General features: G+C 45.0%; 1 protein-coding gene across 1 annotated transcript in view; it reads right to left on the reverse strand.

Moving 5' to 3' along the window:
- The window catches only part of LOC127534649 (cullin-9-like), a 51,807-nt gene that overhangs the window by 19,950 nt on the left and 18,896 nt on the right, over positions 1-12,961 (reverse strand). The window contains 9 exon segments of the mRNA XM_051950403.1: positions 3,700-3,833; positions 5,000-5,175; positions 5,249-5,344; positions 5,421-5,526; positions 6,400-6,571; positions 6,640-6,730; positions 7,774-7,998; positions 10,618-10,726; positions 10,798-10,886. Coding sequence (XP_051806363.1) covers positions 3,700-3,833; positions 5,000-5,175; positions 5,249-5,344; positions 5,421-5,526; positions 6,400-6,571; positions 6,640-6,730; positions 7,774-7,998; positions 10,618-10,726; positions 10,798-10,886 — 1,198 coding nt within the window.

Here is a 12,961-nt window from a genome sequence, read left to right on the forward strand (position 1 = left end):
CACCTGGAGCATCTGGTGCTACAACACCTGGAGTTACAACACCTGGAGCTACAACACCTGGAACACCTGGAGCTACAACACCTGCAGCACCTGGAGTTACAACACCTGGAGTTACAACACCTGTAACACCTGGAGCTACAACACCTGGAACACCTGGAGTTACAACACCTGGAGCTACAACACCTGGAACACCTGGAGCTACAACACCTGCAGCACCTGGAGTTACAACACCTGGAGCTACAACACCTGGAACACCTGGAGCTACAACACCTGCAGCACCTGGAGTTACAACACCTGGAGTTACAACACCTGTAACACCTGGAGCTACAACACCTGGAACACCTGGAGTTACAACACCTGGAGCTACAACACCTGGAACACCTGGAGCTGGAACACCTGGAGCTACAACACCTGGAGCTACAACAACTGGAACACCTGGAGCTGCAACACCTGCAACACCTGGAGCATCTGGAGCTACAACACCTGGAGCTACAACAACTGGAACATCTGGAGCTGCAACACCTGCAACACCTGGAGCATCTGGTGCTACAACACCTGGAGTTACAACACCTGGAGCTACAACACCTGGAACACCTGGAGCTACAACACCTGCAGCACCTGGAGTTACAACACCTGGAGTTACAACACCTGTAACACCTGGAGCTACAACACCTGGAACACCTGGAGCTACAACACCTGGAACACCTGGAGCTACAACACCTGGAACTACAACACTTGGAGCTACAACACCTGGAGCAACAACACTTGGAGCTACAACACCTGGAGCAACAACACCTGGAGCAACAACACCTGGAGCAACAACACCTGGAGCAACAACACTTGGAACACCTGGAGCTACAACACCTGGAACACCTGGAGCGACAACACCTGGAACACCTGGAGCTACAACACCTGGAGCTACAACACCTGGAGCTACAACACCTGGAGCTACAACACCTGGAGCTACAACACCTGGAGCTACAACACCTGGAACACCTGGAGTTACAACACCTGGAGCTACAACACCTACAACACCTGGAGCTACAACACCTGGAGCTACAACACCTGGAACACCTGGAGCTACAATACCTGGAGCTACAACAACTGGAACATCTGGAGCTGCAACACCTGCAACACCTGGAGCATCTGGTGCTACAACACCTGGAGTTACAACACCTGGAGCTACAACACCTGGAACACCTGGAGCTACAACACCTGCAGCACCTGGAGTTACAACACCTGGAGTTACAACACCTGTAACACCTGGAGCTACAACACCTGGAACACCTGGAGTTACAACACCTGGAGCTACAACACCTGGAACACCTGGAGCTGGAACACCTGGAGCTGGAACACCTGGAGCTACAACAACTGGAACACCTGGAGCTGCAACACCTGCAACACCTGGAGCATCTGGAGCTACAACACCTGGAGCTACAACAACTGGAACATCTGGAGCTGCAACACCTGCAACACCTGGAGCATCTGGTGCTACAACACCTGGAGTTACAACACCTGGAGCTACAACACCTGGAACACCTGGAGCTACAACACCTGCAGCACCTGGAGTTACAACACCTGGAGCTACAACACCTGGAACACCTGGAGCTACAACACCTGGAGCTACAACACCTGGAACTACAACACCTACAACACCTGGAGCTACAATACCTGGAGCAACAACACCTGGAGCAACAACACCTGGAGCAACAACACCTGGAGCAACAACACTTGGAGCTACAACACCTGGAGCAACAACACCTGGAGCAACAACACCTGGAGCAACAACACTTGGAGCAACAACACTTGGAGCTACAACACCTGGAGCAACAACACCTGGAGCAACAACACTTGGAGCAACAACACCTGGAGCAACAACACTTGGAACACCTGGAGCTACAACACCTGGAACACCTGGAGCGACAACACCTGGAACACCTGGAGCGACAACACCTGGAGCTACAACACCTGCAACACCTGGAGCTACAACACCTGGAGCTACAACACCTGGAACACCTGGAGTTACAACACCTGGAGCTACAACACCTGTAACACCTGGAGCTACAACACCTACAACACCTGGAGCAACAACACCTGGAGCAACAACACCTGGAACACCTGGAGTTACAACACCTACAACACCTGGAGTTACAACACCTGCAACACCTGGAGTTACAACACCTGCAACACCTGGAGTTACAACACCTGTAGCTACAACACCTGGAACACCTGGAGTTACAACACCTGGAGCTACAACACCTGTAACACCTGGAGCTACAACACCTACAACACCTGGACCTACAACACCTGGAGCTCCAACACCTGGAACACCTGGAGTTACAACACCTACAACACCTGGAGTTACAACACCTACAACACCTGGAGTTACAACACCTGCAACACCTGGAGTTACAACACCTGGAGCTCCAACACCTGGAACACCTGGAGCTCCAACACCTGGAACACCTGGAGCTCCAACACCTGGAACACCTGGAGCTGGAACACCTGGAGCTACAACACCTGGAGCTACAACACCTGTAACACCTTGAGCTACAACACCTACAACACCTGGACCTACAACACCTGGAGCTCCAACACCTGGAACACCTGGAGTTACAACACCTACAACACCTGGAGTTACAACACCTGCAACACCTGGAGTTACAACACCTGCAACACCTGGAGTTACAACACCTGGAGCTACAACACCTGGAACACCTGGAGTTACAACACCTGGAGCTACAACACCTGGAGCTACAACACCTACAACACCTGGACCTACAACACCTGGAGCTCCAACACCTGGAACACCTGGAGTTACAACACCTACAACACCTGGAGTTACAACACCTGCAACACCTGGAGTTACAACACCTGCAACACCTGGAGTTACAACACCTGGAGCTCCAACACCTGGAACACCTGGAGCTCCAACACCTGGAACATCTGGAGCTGGAACACCTGGAGCTACAACACCTGGAGCTACAACACCTGTAACACCTGGAGCTACAACACCTACAACACCTGGAGCTACAACACCTGGAGCAACAACACCTGGAACACCTGGAGCAACAACACCTGGAGCAACAACACCTGGAACACCTGGAGCAACAACACCTGGAGCAACAACACCTGGAACACCTGGAGCTACAACACCTGGAACACCTGGAGCTACAACACCTGCAGCACCTGGAGTTACAACACCTGGAGTTACAACACCTGTAACACCTGGAGCTACAACACCTGGAGCTACAACACCTGGAACACCTGGAGCTACAACACCTGGAGCTACAACACCTGGAGCTACAACACCTGGAGTTACAACACCTGGAGCTACAACACCTGGAGCTACAACAACTGGAACATCTGGAGTTACAACACCTGGAACACCTGGAGCTACAACACCTACAACACCTGGAGCTACAACACCTACAACACCTGGAGCTACAACACCTGGAGCTACAACACCTGGAGCAACAACACTTGGAACACCTGGAGCTACAACACCTGGAACACCTGGAGCTACAACACCTGGAACACCTGGAGCTACAACACCTGGAACACCTGGAGCTACAACACCTGGAGCTACAAGTAAGAGGTCTTAGTACCTAAAATACTCAAAAATATTAAGAAAATATTTTTATATTTGTATAGTGTGTACCTGTGTGTGTGATGCTGTGGACTACAGGTGTGTGTTACCTGTGTGTGTGATGCTGTGGACTATAGGTGTGATCAGAGCTTCCCAGCAGGTTCGTCCCAGAGCTTCAGCTGCTTCAGCATCCGGAAGAAATCGATCAGCAAACATCTGCTCATGTCTGAGAGCGCTGTTCAGTCTGCAGACACACAATACACATGTGATAAAGTTCATCAGGTTCTGGTTTGAAGCTTGAAGACCTGCAGCAGCTGTTTGAACTCAGCAGTATTCCTGTAGTATTTTTAGCAGTATTCCTGTAGTATTTTTAGCAGTATTCCTGCAGTATTCCTGCAGTATTTTTAGCAGTATTTTTAGCAGTTTTCCTGCAGTATTCTTGTAGTATTTTTAGCAGTATTCCTGCAGTATTTTTAGCAGTATTCCTGCAGTATTTTTAGCAGTATTCCTGCAGTATTTTTAGCAGTATTCCTGCAGTATTTTTAGCAGTATTCCTGCAGTATTTTTAGCAGTATTCCTGCAGTTTTCCTGCAGTATTTTTAGCAGTATTTTTAGCAGTTTTCCTGCAGTATTCTTGTAGTATTTTTAGCAGTATTCCTGCAGTATTTTTAGCAGTATTCCTGCAGTATTTTTAGCAGTATTCCTGCAGTATTTTTAGCAGTATTCCTGCAGTATTTTTAGCAGTATTCCTGCAGTTTTCCAGCAGTATTGCAGTATTTTTAGCAGTATTCCTGCAGTATTCCAGCAGTATTGCAGTATTTTTAGCAGTATTCCTGCAGTATTTTTAGCAGTATTCCTGCAGTATTCCTGCAGTATTTTTAGCAGTATTCCTGCAGTATTCCTGTAGTATTTTTAGCAGTATTCCTGCAGTATTCCTGTAGTATTTTTAGCAGTATTCCTGCAGTATTCCTGTAGTATTTTTAGCAGTTTTCCTGCAGTATTTTTTAGCAGTTTTCCTGCAGTATTTTTTAGCAGTATTCCTGCAGTATTTTTAGCAGTATTCCTGCAGTATTTTTAGCAGTATTCCTGCAGTATTTTTAGCAGTATTCCTGCAGTATTTTTAGCAGTATTCCTGCAGTATTTTTAGCAGTATTCCTGCAGTATTTTTAGCAGTATTCCTGCAGTATTTTTAGCAGTTTTCCTGCAGTATTTTTAGCAGTTTTCCTGCAGTATTTTTAGCAGTATTCCTGCAGTATTTTTAGCAGTTTTCCTGCAGTATTTTTAGCAGTTTTCCTGCAGTATTTTTAGCAGTATTCCTGCAGTATTTTTAGCAGTTTTCCTGCAGTATTTTTAGCAGTATTCCTGCAGTATTTTTAGCAGTTTTCCTGCAGTATTCTGCAGTAGTCGTACTTGTTGAAGAGCTGCAGCAGCTGTGTCTTGTCCTCCATCACCTCCTGGCACCAGGTGTGGGCCTTGGTGCTGTAGAACAGGTAGGTCCGACAGCACAGCTGCTCCTTGAACACGGGCCAGAACGTCGGCTTCGGACCCAGAACCTCGAAGCCGTGGACCCGGGTGTCGATGCCACCCTGTGAGGAAGAGGAGGGAGGTCAGGACCTGGAGGAGGACCGGAACTTGACGGAACCAGAACTCTGATCTGACCTGCTGGCATCTCTTAATCCGGATCTGTATGATGGACCAGAACCTGGTCATGTTCTCCAATAGAACCACTCGGCTGGCTGACGGAGTCACGTTCACCTGCAGACACAGACACACGGTGACGGACCGGACCAACAACCAACATGTCTAATCCGGTTCTTCCTCCTGGACTCACCGTGTTCAGCTCCGTGTTGATGTTGGTCGGGTCATCTCCTCCCAGAACCAGGATCCGGGCGGGCATATAGCTCGAGTCCTCACTGGCCACCAGGATGGCAAGTTGTCTGAGCAGAGGCACAACCAAATCATTATTCTGTTTATTCTGGAGTGTAGAATGGTCTGACTGATCAATATTCTGTTTGTTCTGGAGTGTAGAATGGTCTGACTGATCAATATTCTGTTTGTTCTGGAGTGTAGAATGGTCTGACTGATCAATATTCTGTTTATTCTGGAGTGTAGAATGGTCTGACTGATCAATATTCTGTTTGTTCTGGAGTGTAGAATGGTCTGACTGATCAATATTCTGTTTGTTCTGGAGTGTAGAATGGTCTGACTGATCAATATTCTGTTTGTTCTGGGGTGTAGAATGGTCTGACTGATCAATATTCTGTTTATTCTGGAGTGTAGAATGGTCTGACTGATCAATATTCTGTTTGTTCTGGAGTGTAGAATGGTCTGACTGATCAATATTCTGTTTGTTCTGGAGTGTAGAATGGTCTGACTGATCAATATTCTGTTTGTTCTGGAGTGTAGAATGGTCTGACTGATCAATATTCTGTTTGTTCTGGAGTGTAGAATGGTCTGACTGATCAATATTCTGTTTGTTCTGGAGTGTAGAATGGTCTGACTGATCAATGTTCTGTTTGTTCTGGGGTGTAGAATGGTCTGACTGATCAATATTCTGTTTGTTCTGGAGTGTAGAATGGTCTGACTGATCAATATTCTGTTTGTTCTGGAGTGTAGAATGGTCTGACTGATCAATATTCTGTTTATTCTGGGGTGTAGAATGGTCTGACTGATCAATGTTCTGTTTGTTCTGGGGTGTAGTATGGTCTGACTGATCAATGTTCTTCAGATCTGTGTGTGTCGCTAGACCAATCGCAAGCACTGCTGTGGGCGGGGCTAAGCTCCCCAGAGGACCAATAGCAGTGGACTACCTGATGACGACCCCTTTGTGCATGTAGATGTTGATAAAGTGCGACCCGGTGCAGCCGTTGGACTCCCAGTACGTTTTGGGGTTCTTGTCGGTCAGTTTGTTGGCTCGATGGTGATTGGACGAGACCTCCACCTTCTCCCAGCATTTGTCCTCCTTCAGCTCCACACTGGATCCTGAAACAGCCTCGAGTTAGCATTCACCCAGGTTCAGGTGTCAGAGCAGAACCCAGAGCCACACTCACCTTGACACAGGTTCCTGAGGAACACGTCGAAGAAGGGGATGTTGATTGGCTGATGGCTGCGACGATGCTCCTCGATCTGACCCAGCACCATCTGACAGGAAGCAGAGGAGTCAGACTGAGAAGATCCAGACTTTCAGCAACCAGATTCAGCCTCTAAACGCTAAAATAATCTTTCAAACATTAAAAAACCTAACCTAAAAAAATCTAAGAAACAAAAACGAATGAATCAGAAAATCCTTTGTAATCCTGATCATCCTGTCTAAAGGTCCAGATCTTCTACAGCATCTGGAATGAATCTAGATGGATTTCATGTTTCACACCTGAAAATCCATTTAAAGGTTCAGAATATGCAGAAATAAAATTAACAGACAGAACAGTTTATATCAGATCAGATCATGGATCCAGCAGAGGACACTCTAATTACTGTAAAGGGGCTGGTTTAGTGTCTCCATCAAGTTCCTGTCAGTGTATCTATAGATGGATCCATATTTCTACTAAACTCCAGTCTTTGGTCCACATTTCTCCAACTGTTGAGGCGCTAACATCAGTAGAATCTGATGGGTTAAAGCTGGACCAGACAAGGTTTCAGTTCTTGCTATTTTGGACTTGAAATTTGTCCAAAATTGTTCAAAATTGTCCAAATAAATAAATAAACTAAAACTCTGTCTAAAATTAGTGAAACCTGTCCATTATGTGGCAAAATCTGTCCAGAAAGACTTGAAATATGTCAAAAGATGCTCAAAAATATCCAAAATTAGTTAAAAACCCTCTTTAAAAGGACTCAAAATTCAACTGAAACCTGGCAGGCATCACCTACAATGGTCTAAAATTACATTATTGAAGCATTATTGGGCCTTGAAAAAGTAGTTGTCGATAGGTCTACTCTTGAACTTTCTCCTCTATGAACTTCAACGACCTGGAACTCTGAAGATATTCACAGGTTGTGTCTCCATCAAGTTCCTGCAAGTGTTTATCTATGGATGGATCCATGTTTCTACTAAAATCCAGTCTTTGGTCCATGTTTCTCCAACATCAGTAGAACCTGGTTCCAGTGTTTAGACATTCTAGTCCTTCTGAGTCCTGTTTATGTGACATCAGACTGCAGGTGAAAGCAGGCTCCGGTCCCTGTGTTACCTGGATGCAGCCTGCTAGGACGCTGGTGGTCATCTTCTTGTAGAGGCTGGCGTACTTCTCGCAGTCTGTGATGAGGTCTCGGAGCTCGGTGACCAGCAGCAGGTTGGTGCTGTGTTTGTCCAGAGCCTTCACCAGAGCCTCCTTGGTGCCGAGCCGACACATCACCACGGCGTAGTCCTTGTTCAGCGACGCCAGCCGGTACAGGAAGCGGATGAACAGTTGCACCACTGGGGAGCATCACAGCAGGTCACATGTTTGTTCTGGAGTGTAGAATGGTCTGACTGATCATTATTCTGTTTATTCTGGGGTGTAGAATGGTCTGACTGATCAATGTTCTGTTTATTCTGGAGTGTAGAATGGTCTGACTGATCATTATTCTGTTTATTCTGGGGTGTAGAATAGTTTGACTGATCAATGTTCTGTTTGTTCTGGAGTGTAGAATGGTCTGACTGATCAATGTTCTGTTGTTCTGGGGTGTAGAATGGTCTGACTGATCATTATTCTGTTTATTCTGGGGTGTAGAATGGTCTGACTGATCATTATTCTGTTTATTCTGGGGTGTAGAATGGTCTGACTGATCAATGTTCTGTTTGTTCTGGGGTGTAGAATGGTCTGACTGATCAATGTTCTGTTGTTCTGGGGTGTAGAATGGTCTGACTGATCATTATTCTGTTTATTCTGGGGTGTAGAATGGTCTGACTGATCATTATTCTGTTTATTCTGGGGTGTAGAATGGTCTGACTGATCAATGTTCTGTTGTTCTGGGGTGTAGAATGGTCTGACTGATCAATATTCTGTTTATTCTGGGGTGTAGAATGGTCTGACTGATCATTATTCTGTTTATTCTGGGGTGTAGAATGGTCTGACTGATCAATGTTCTGTTGTTCTGGGGTGTAGAATGGTCTGACTGATCATTATTCTGTTTATTCTGGGGTGTAGAATGGTCTGACTGATCAATGTTCTGTTTGTTCTGGGGTGTAGAATGGTCTGACTGATCAATGTTCTGTTTGTTCTGGGGTGTAGAATGGTCTGACTGATCATTATTCTGTTTATTCTGGGGTGTAGAATGGTCTGACTGATCAATGTTCTGTTTATTCTGGGGTGTAGAATGGTCTGACTGATCATTATTCTGTTTATTCTGGGGTGTAGAATGGTCTGACTGATCAATGTTCTGTTGTTCTGGGGTGTAGAATGGTCTGACTGATCATTATTCTGTTTATTCTGGGGTGTAGAATGGTCTGACTGATCAATGTTCTGTTTGTTCTGGGGTGTAGAATGGTCTGACTGATCAATGTTCTGTTTGTTCTGGGGTGTAGAATGGTCTGACTGATCATTATTCTGTTCATTCTGTGGTGCTGCTAGGGATGGGGCCGATCCAGTATCGGTATTGGGTACCGATACCAAATTAATTCACAGATTGGAGATTTCAGGTCCAACCTGCGGAGATTTCCGACCCATGATCCGTGTCTGTGCTTTAATGCCGTCTGCTGAATTGACTCCACAGTGATTCCTGCCGGCTGCTCTGACAAGCATCAAGCAGCCTGTGGCTAACCTTTCTTTACAACATGTCTGCCGTGTGGAAACATTTTCCACTAGAAACACCTCAAATTAACCCTACTCCGTTAAACATTAAGTTAATTAGAGAATTTACTCAAAATTTGTCTGGTTTTAAAGAGATTTTATTCAGGTCCAGCTGCTGAACTGGGTTTAAAATGTAGAAATTAGCCATTTTTTGTGATCTTCTTTCATAGATACTTAACATTTCTAACCAACAGTTTTTCATTTGCGTCGACACCAGACGTTTTCATCTTCTAACAAACTGCCCACGGGGTGACTAAATATTTGTCTGGACTTCTGGGGTATCAGAGATTCTGGAGTAGAACCAGAAACCTGAGAATCTTTGAAGGTTTCGATGATTTTAGAGCCCAAAGAACTCTGAAGAACCGGACACTGAGAACATCTCATCAGCTTAATTTTGTAAGAAAAGTCATTAAGGTTTGGCATTGCCATAGCTAATGGGGATCCAAATAAATCAAATTAAAATACAAGAAGTTTTACCAAACTTGGACCGCCCGGCGACAAAGATGACTCCTGTGACCTTGAAAATGAGGTCACGGTCACCAAATGCAAACTTGACCTGTGTCTTATTATGGTACACCTGTGTACCAAATATGGTGAGGCTACATCAATGTTTTATCGAGTTATCACACGGAAACCAAATTGTTACAGACAAACAAGCACGACCATGCAGCTGAAAACAATACCTTCCGGAAAACGCAGTTTTGCCGGGCGGTAATGAAGAAAAAAGATGTGGATCATTTATTTAAAGACATTAAACACTGAATGGAGTCAAAGATAACAGGAGGGTTAAACAATAAGACAGTCAGAGGATTTACTCCACATTTGTCCACTTTTAAACAGATTTTATTAAGGTCCAGCTGCTGAAAAATGTTTAAAATAGAGAAATCAGTCTTTTTCTGAAGAGATGAAAAGTCTTCAATGAACACCAGACGTTTTTATCTTCTAACAAACCGTCTGTGTCCTGGATTTAATAAATAGTCAGTCTGGAACTCTTACAGATGAATTTTTGTTTTCAGGATAGGATTTTTCCTGCTAACAGGATTCCCTGTTTTTCTGACCTTACACTGACCTCCAGCTGCATTTTAGGACATACATGCATCCATTACATGTCACACTACCTGTAGAGAGGAGTTTATTACAGCCTCATATAAAATCAACAACAATAATATGAAAGCAAACAGAGCTCTGGTATTGGAGTAGAATTGTATCAGCAGATATCCACAGTCAGGGATCAGCAGTGAAACAGTCGCCTAACGCTGAGCTCACCTCTCGGTCGTTGATGAAGGCCGTCATGGAGGACAGGCAGGGCTCGATGCTCTCGTGCCACGGCAGCACATCCTCCTGATAGTTGTCCAGGAACTTGTTCAGGATCCTGCGGAAGCAAACAGCCAATCAGACGAGGCCTTACTAGGGCGGCGGCAGTTCAGTGAGGCGGGTCGGTACCTGAGGATGGATAGCTGGGCGGCCCGGTCGGCTCGGTGCTGCTCCATCAGACGCACCAGGTCCTGGTAGGTGTCCCGACTGCTGGTCACCTGGACAGGTAGACAGGAAGCAGCTGTTAACACCACAGGTTGTTGCTAGAGGTATGGACCCGTAGCCTGTGGACTACGGATACAGGTCCATATCTGTAGACACTACCAACACCACAGAACACGACCATCAACACCAACCCTAGCTGATGGAGACATGATGGCCCTCAGAGCTTCATATTATGGGATGGATCCTAGTGAGAACAGGTTAGAATCCTAGAAACAATCATTGGTTCCTAGATGTTTTTCTGGTTCTGATAACCTCAGGAACCTTTAAAAGGTTCCACAGGAACTTTTAAAAAAGCTCATTGTGGGTAAATTTTAGTGTTGGTAGGAGGTTGGTCAGAACAGGAACTTGGATCATCTGGAGACACTTTACTCTGAGGAGAAACAAGCTTCTAAATGCTGGAACTAGCATACATCCCATAATACTGATGCTCAGCTGATTATAGAAAAAAAAAATATCACACTGGCCATGGTTACATGAAGTTTTTTAATTCGGAATAAAAGTTTTGTGCTTCGCGTTCACATGTAAATATTAAATAAGGTTTACATGGCCTTTTAATGCTTGGGCATTTGAAAGGACTCTGATTGGACAGGAAGTGGACATGATGTATCCCTGTTTACCGGAACATTTACTTTCCCCAACAACATGGAGGAACAACTAATAAGCACACTTTTCGCTTTTTATTGTCGTTTTGAAACAGCAACTCGACAGTGGCGTACTACTTCTGTTGAAGTTGCAAGAATGTGCTTGCCCCAGTAAGGTCGCAGAACCTGTACGTCGCTACGTCATCGCTACGTGAGGAGCCAAGCATGCGCAGAATGACCGGAATTAACTAAAGCAGAATTAACTGTATAGAATGTATAATAGAACGTACACAGGAATGTTATTCAGAATTACGTTTATTCAGAATTATCTTTTAAATTCAGAATTAAGTGTTTACAAGGAGATTTTAAAGCGTAATTACCTTTTATTCCAAATGAAAGAGGAATAAAAGGTTGCATGTAAACGTACTGACTGACCAGAAACCAGATCCAGTGTTCAGACTGAGACACCTGGATGGATTTAAACTGATCTGGACTCAGTTTTTACCAGAACTCAGATGTTCCTCCTCCTAAACGCCATGATTCTATCTGCTGGACTGATGAAGTTCTGATGAAGTCCATTAAAGTGATAAATGTGGACCCTCCTCTATGGACTTCAAGGACCTGGAATGTTCTGAGACTAAATTTAAAGACTGGAAGCAGGAAAGGAGAACGTCCCCGAGAGAAAGTTCTAGAGTAGACCTACCGACAACTGGAGAAAGTTCTAGAGTAGACCTACCGACAACTGGAGAAAGTTCTAGAGTAGACCTACCGACAACTGGAGAAAGTTCTAGAGTAGACCTACTGATAAAGGAGAAAGTTCTAGAGTAGACCTACTGATAAAGGAGAAAGTTCTAGAGTAGACCTACCGACACCTGCAGAAAGTTCTAGAGTAGACCTACTGATAAAGGAGAAAGTTCTAGAGTAGACCTACTGATAAAGGAGAAAGTTCTAGAGTAGACCTACCGACAACTGGAGAAAGTTCTAGAGTAGACCTATTGACAACTGGAGAAAGTTCTAGAGTAGACCTACTGACACCTGGAGAAAGTTCTAGAGTAGACCTACTGACACCTGGAGAAAGTTCTAGAGTAGACCTACCAACAACTGCAGAAAGTTCTAGAGTAGACATATTGACCACTGGATAAAGATCTAGAGTAGACCTACCGACAACTGCAGAAAGTTCTAGAGTAGACATATTGACCACTGGATAAAGTTCTAGAGCAGACCTACCGACAACTGCAGAAAGTTCTAGAGTAGACATACTGACCACTGGAGAAAGTTCTAGAGTAGACCTACCGACAACTGGAGAAAGATGTAGAGTAGATCTACCGACAACTGCAGAAAGTTCTAGAGTACACATATTGACCACTGGAGAAAGTTCTGAGTAGACCTACCGACAACTAAAGAAAGTTCTAGAGTAGACCTATTGACAACTGGAGAAAGATGTAGAGTAGACCTATTGACAACTACAGAAAGTTCTAGAGTAGACC

The sequence above is a fragment of the Acanthochromis polyacanthus genome, chromosome 7 (assembly GCF_021347895.1).
Source record: "Acanthochromis polyacanthus isolate Apoly-LR-REF ecotype Palm Island chromosome 7, KAUST_Apoly_ChrSc, whole genome shotgun sequence".
NCBI lineage: Eukaryota > Metazoa > Chordata > Actinopteri > Pomacentridae > Acanthochromis > Acanthochromis polyacanthus.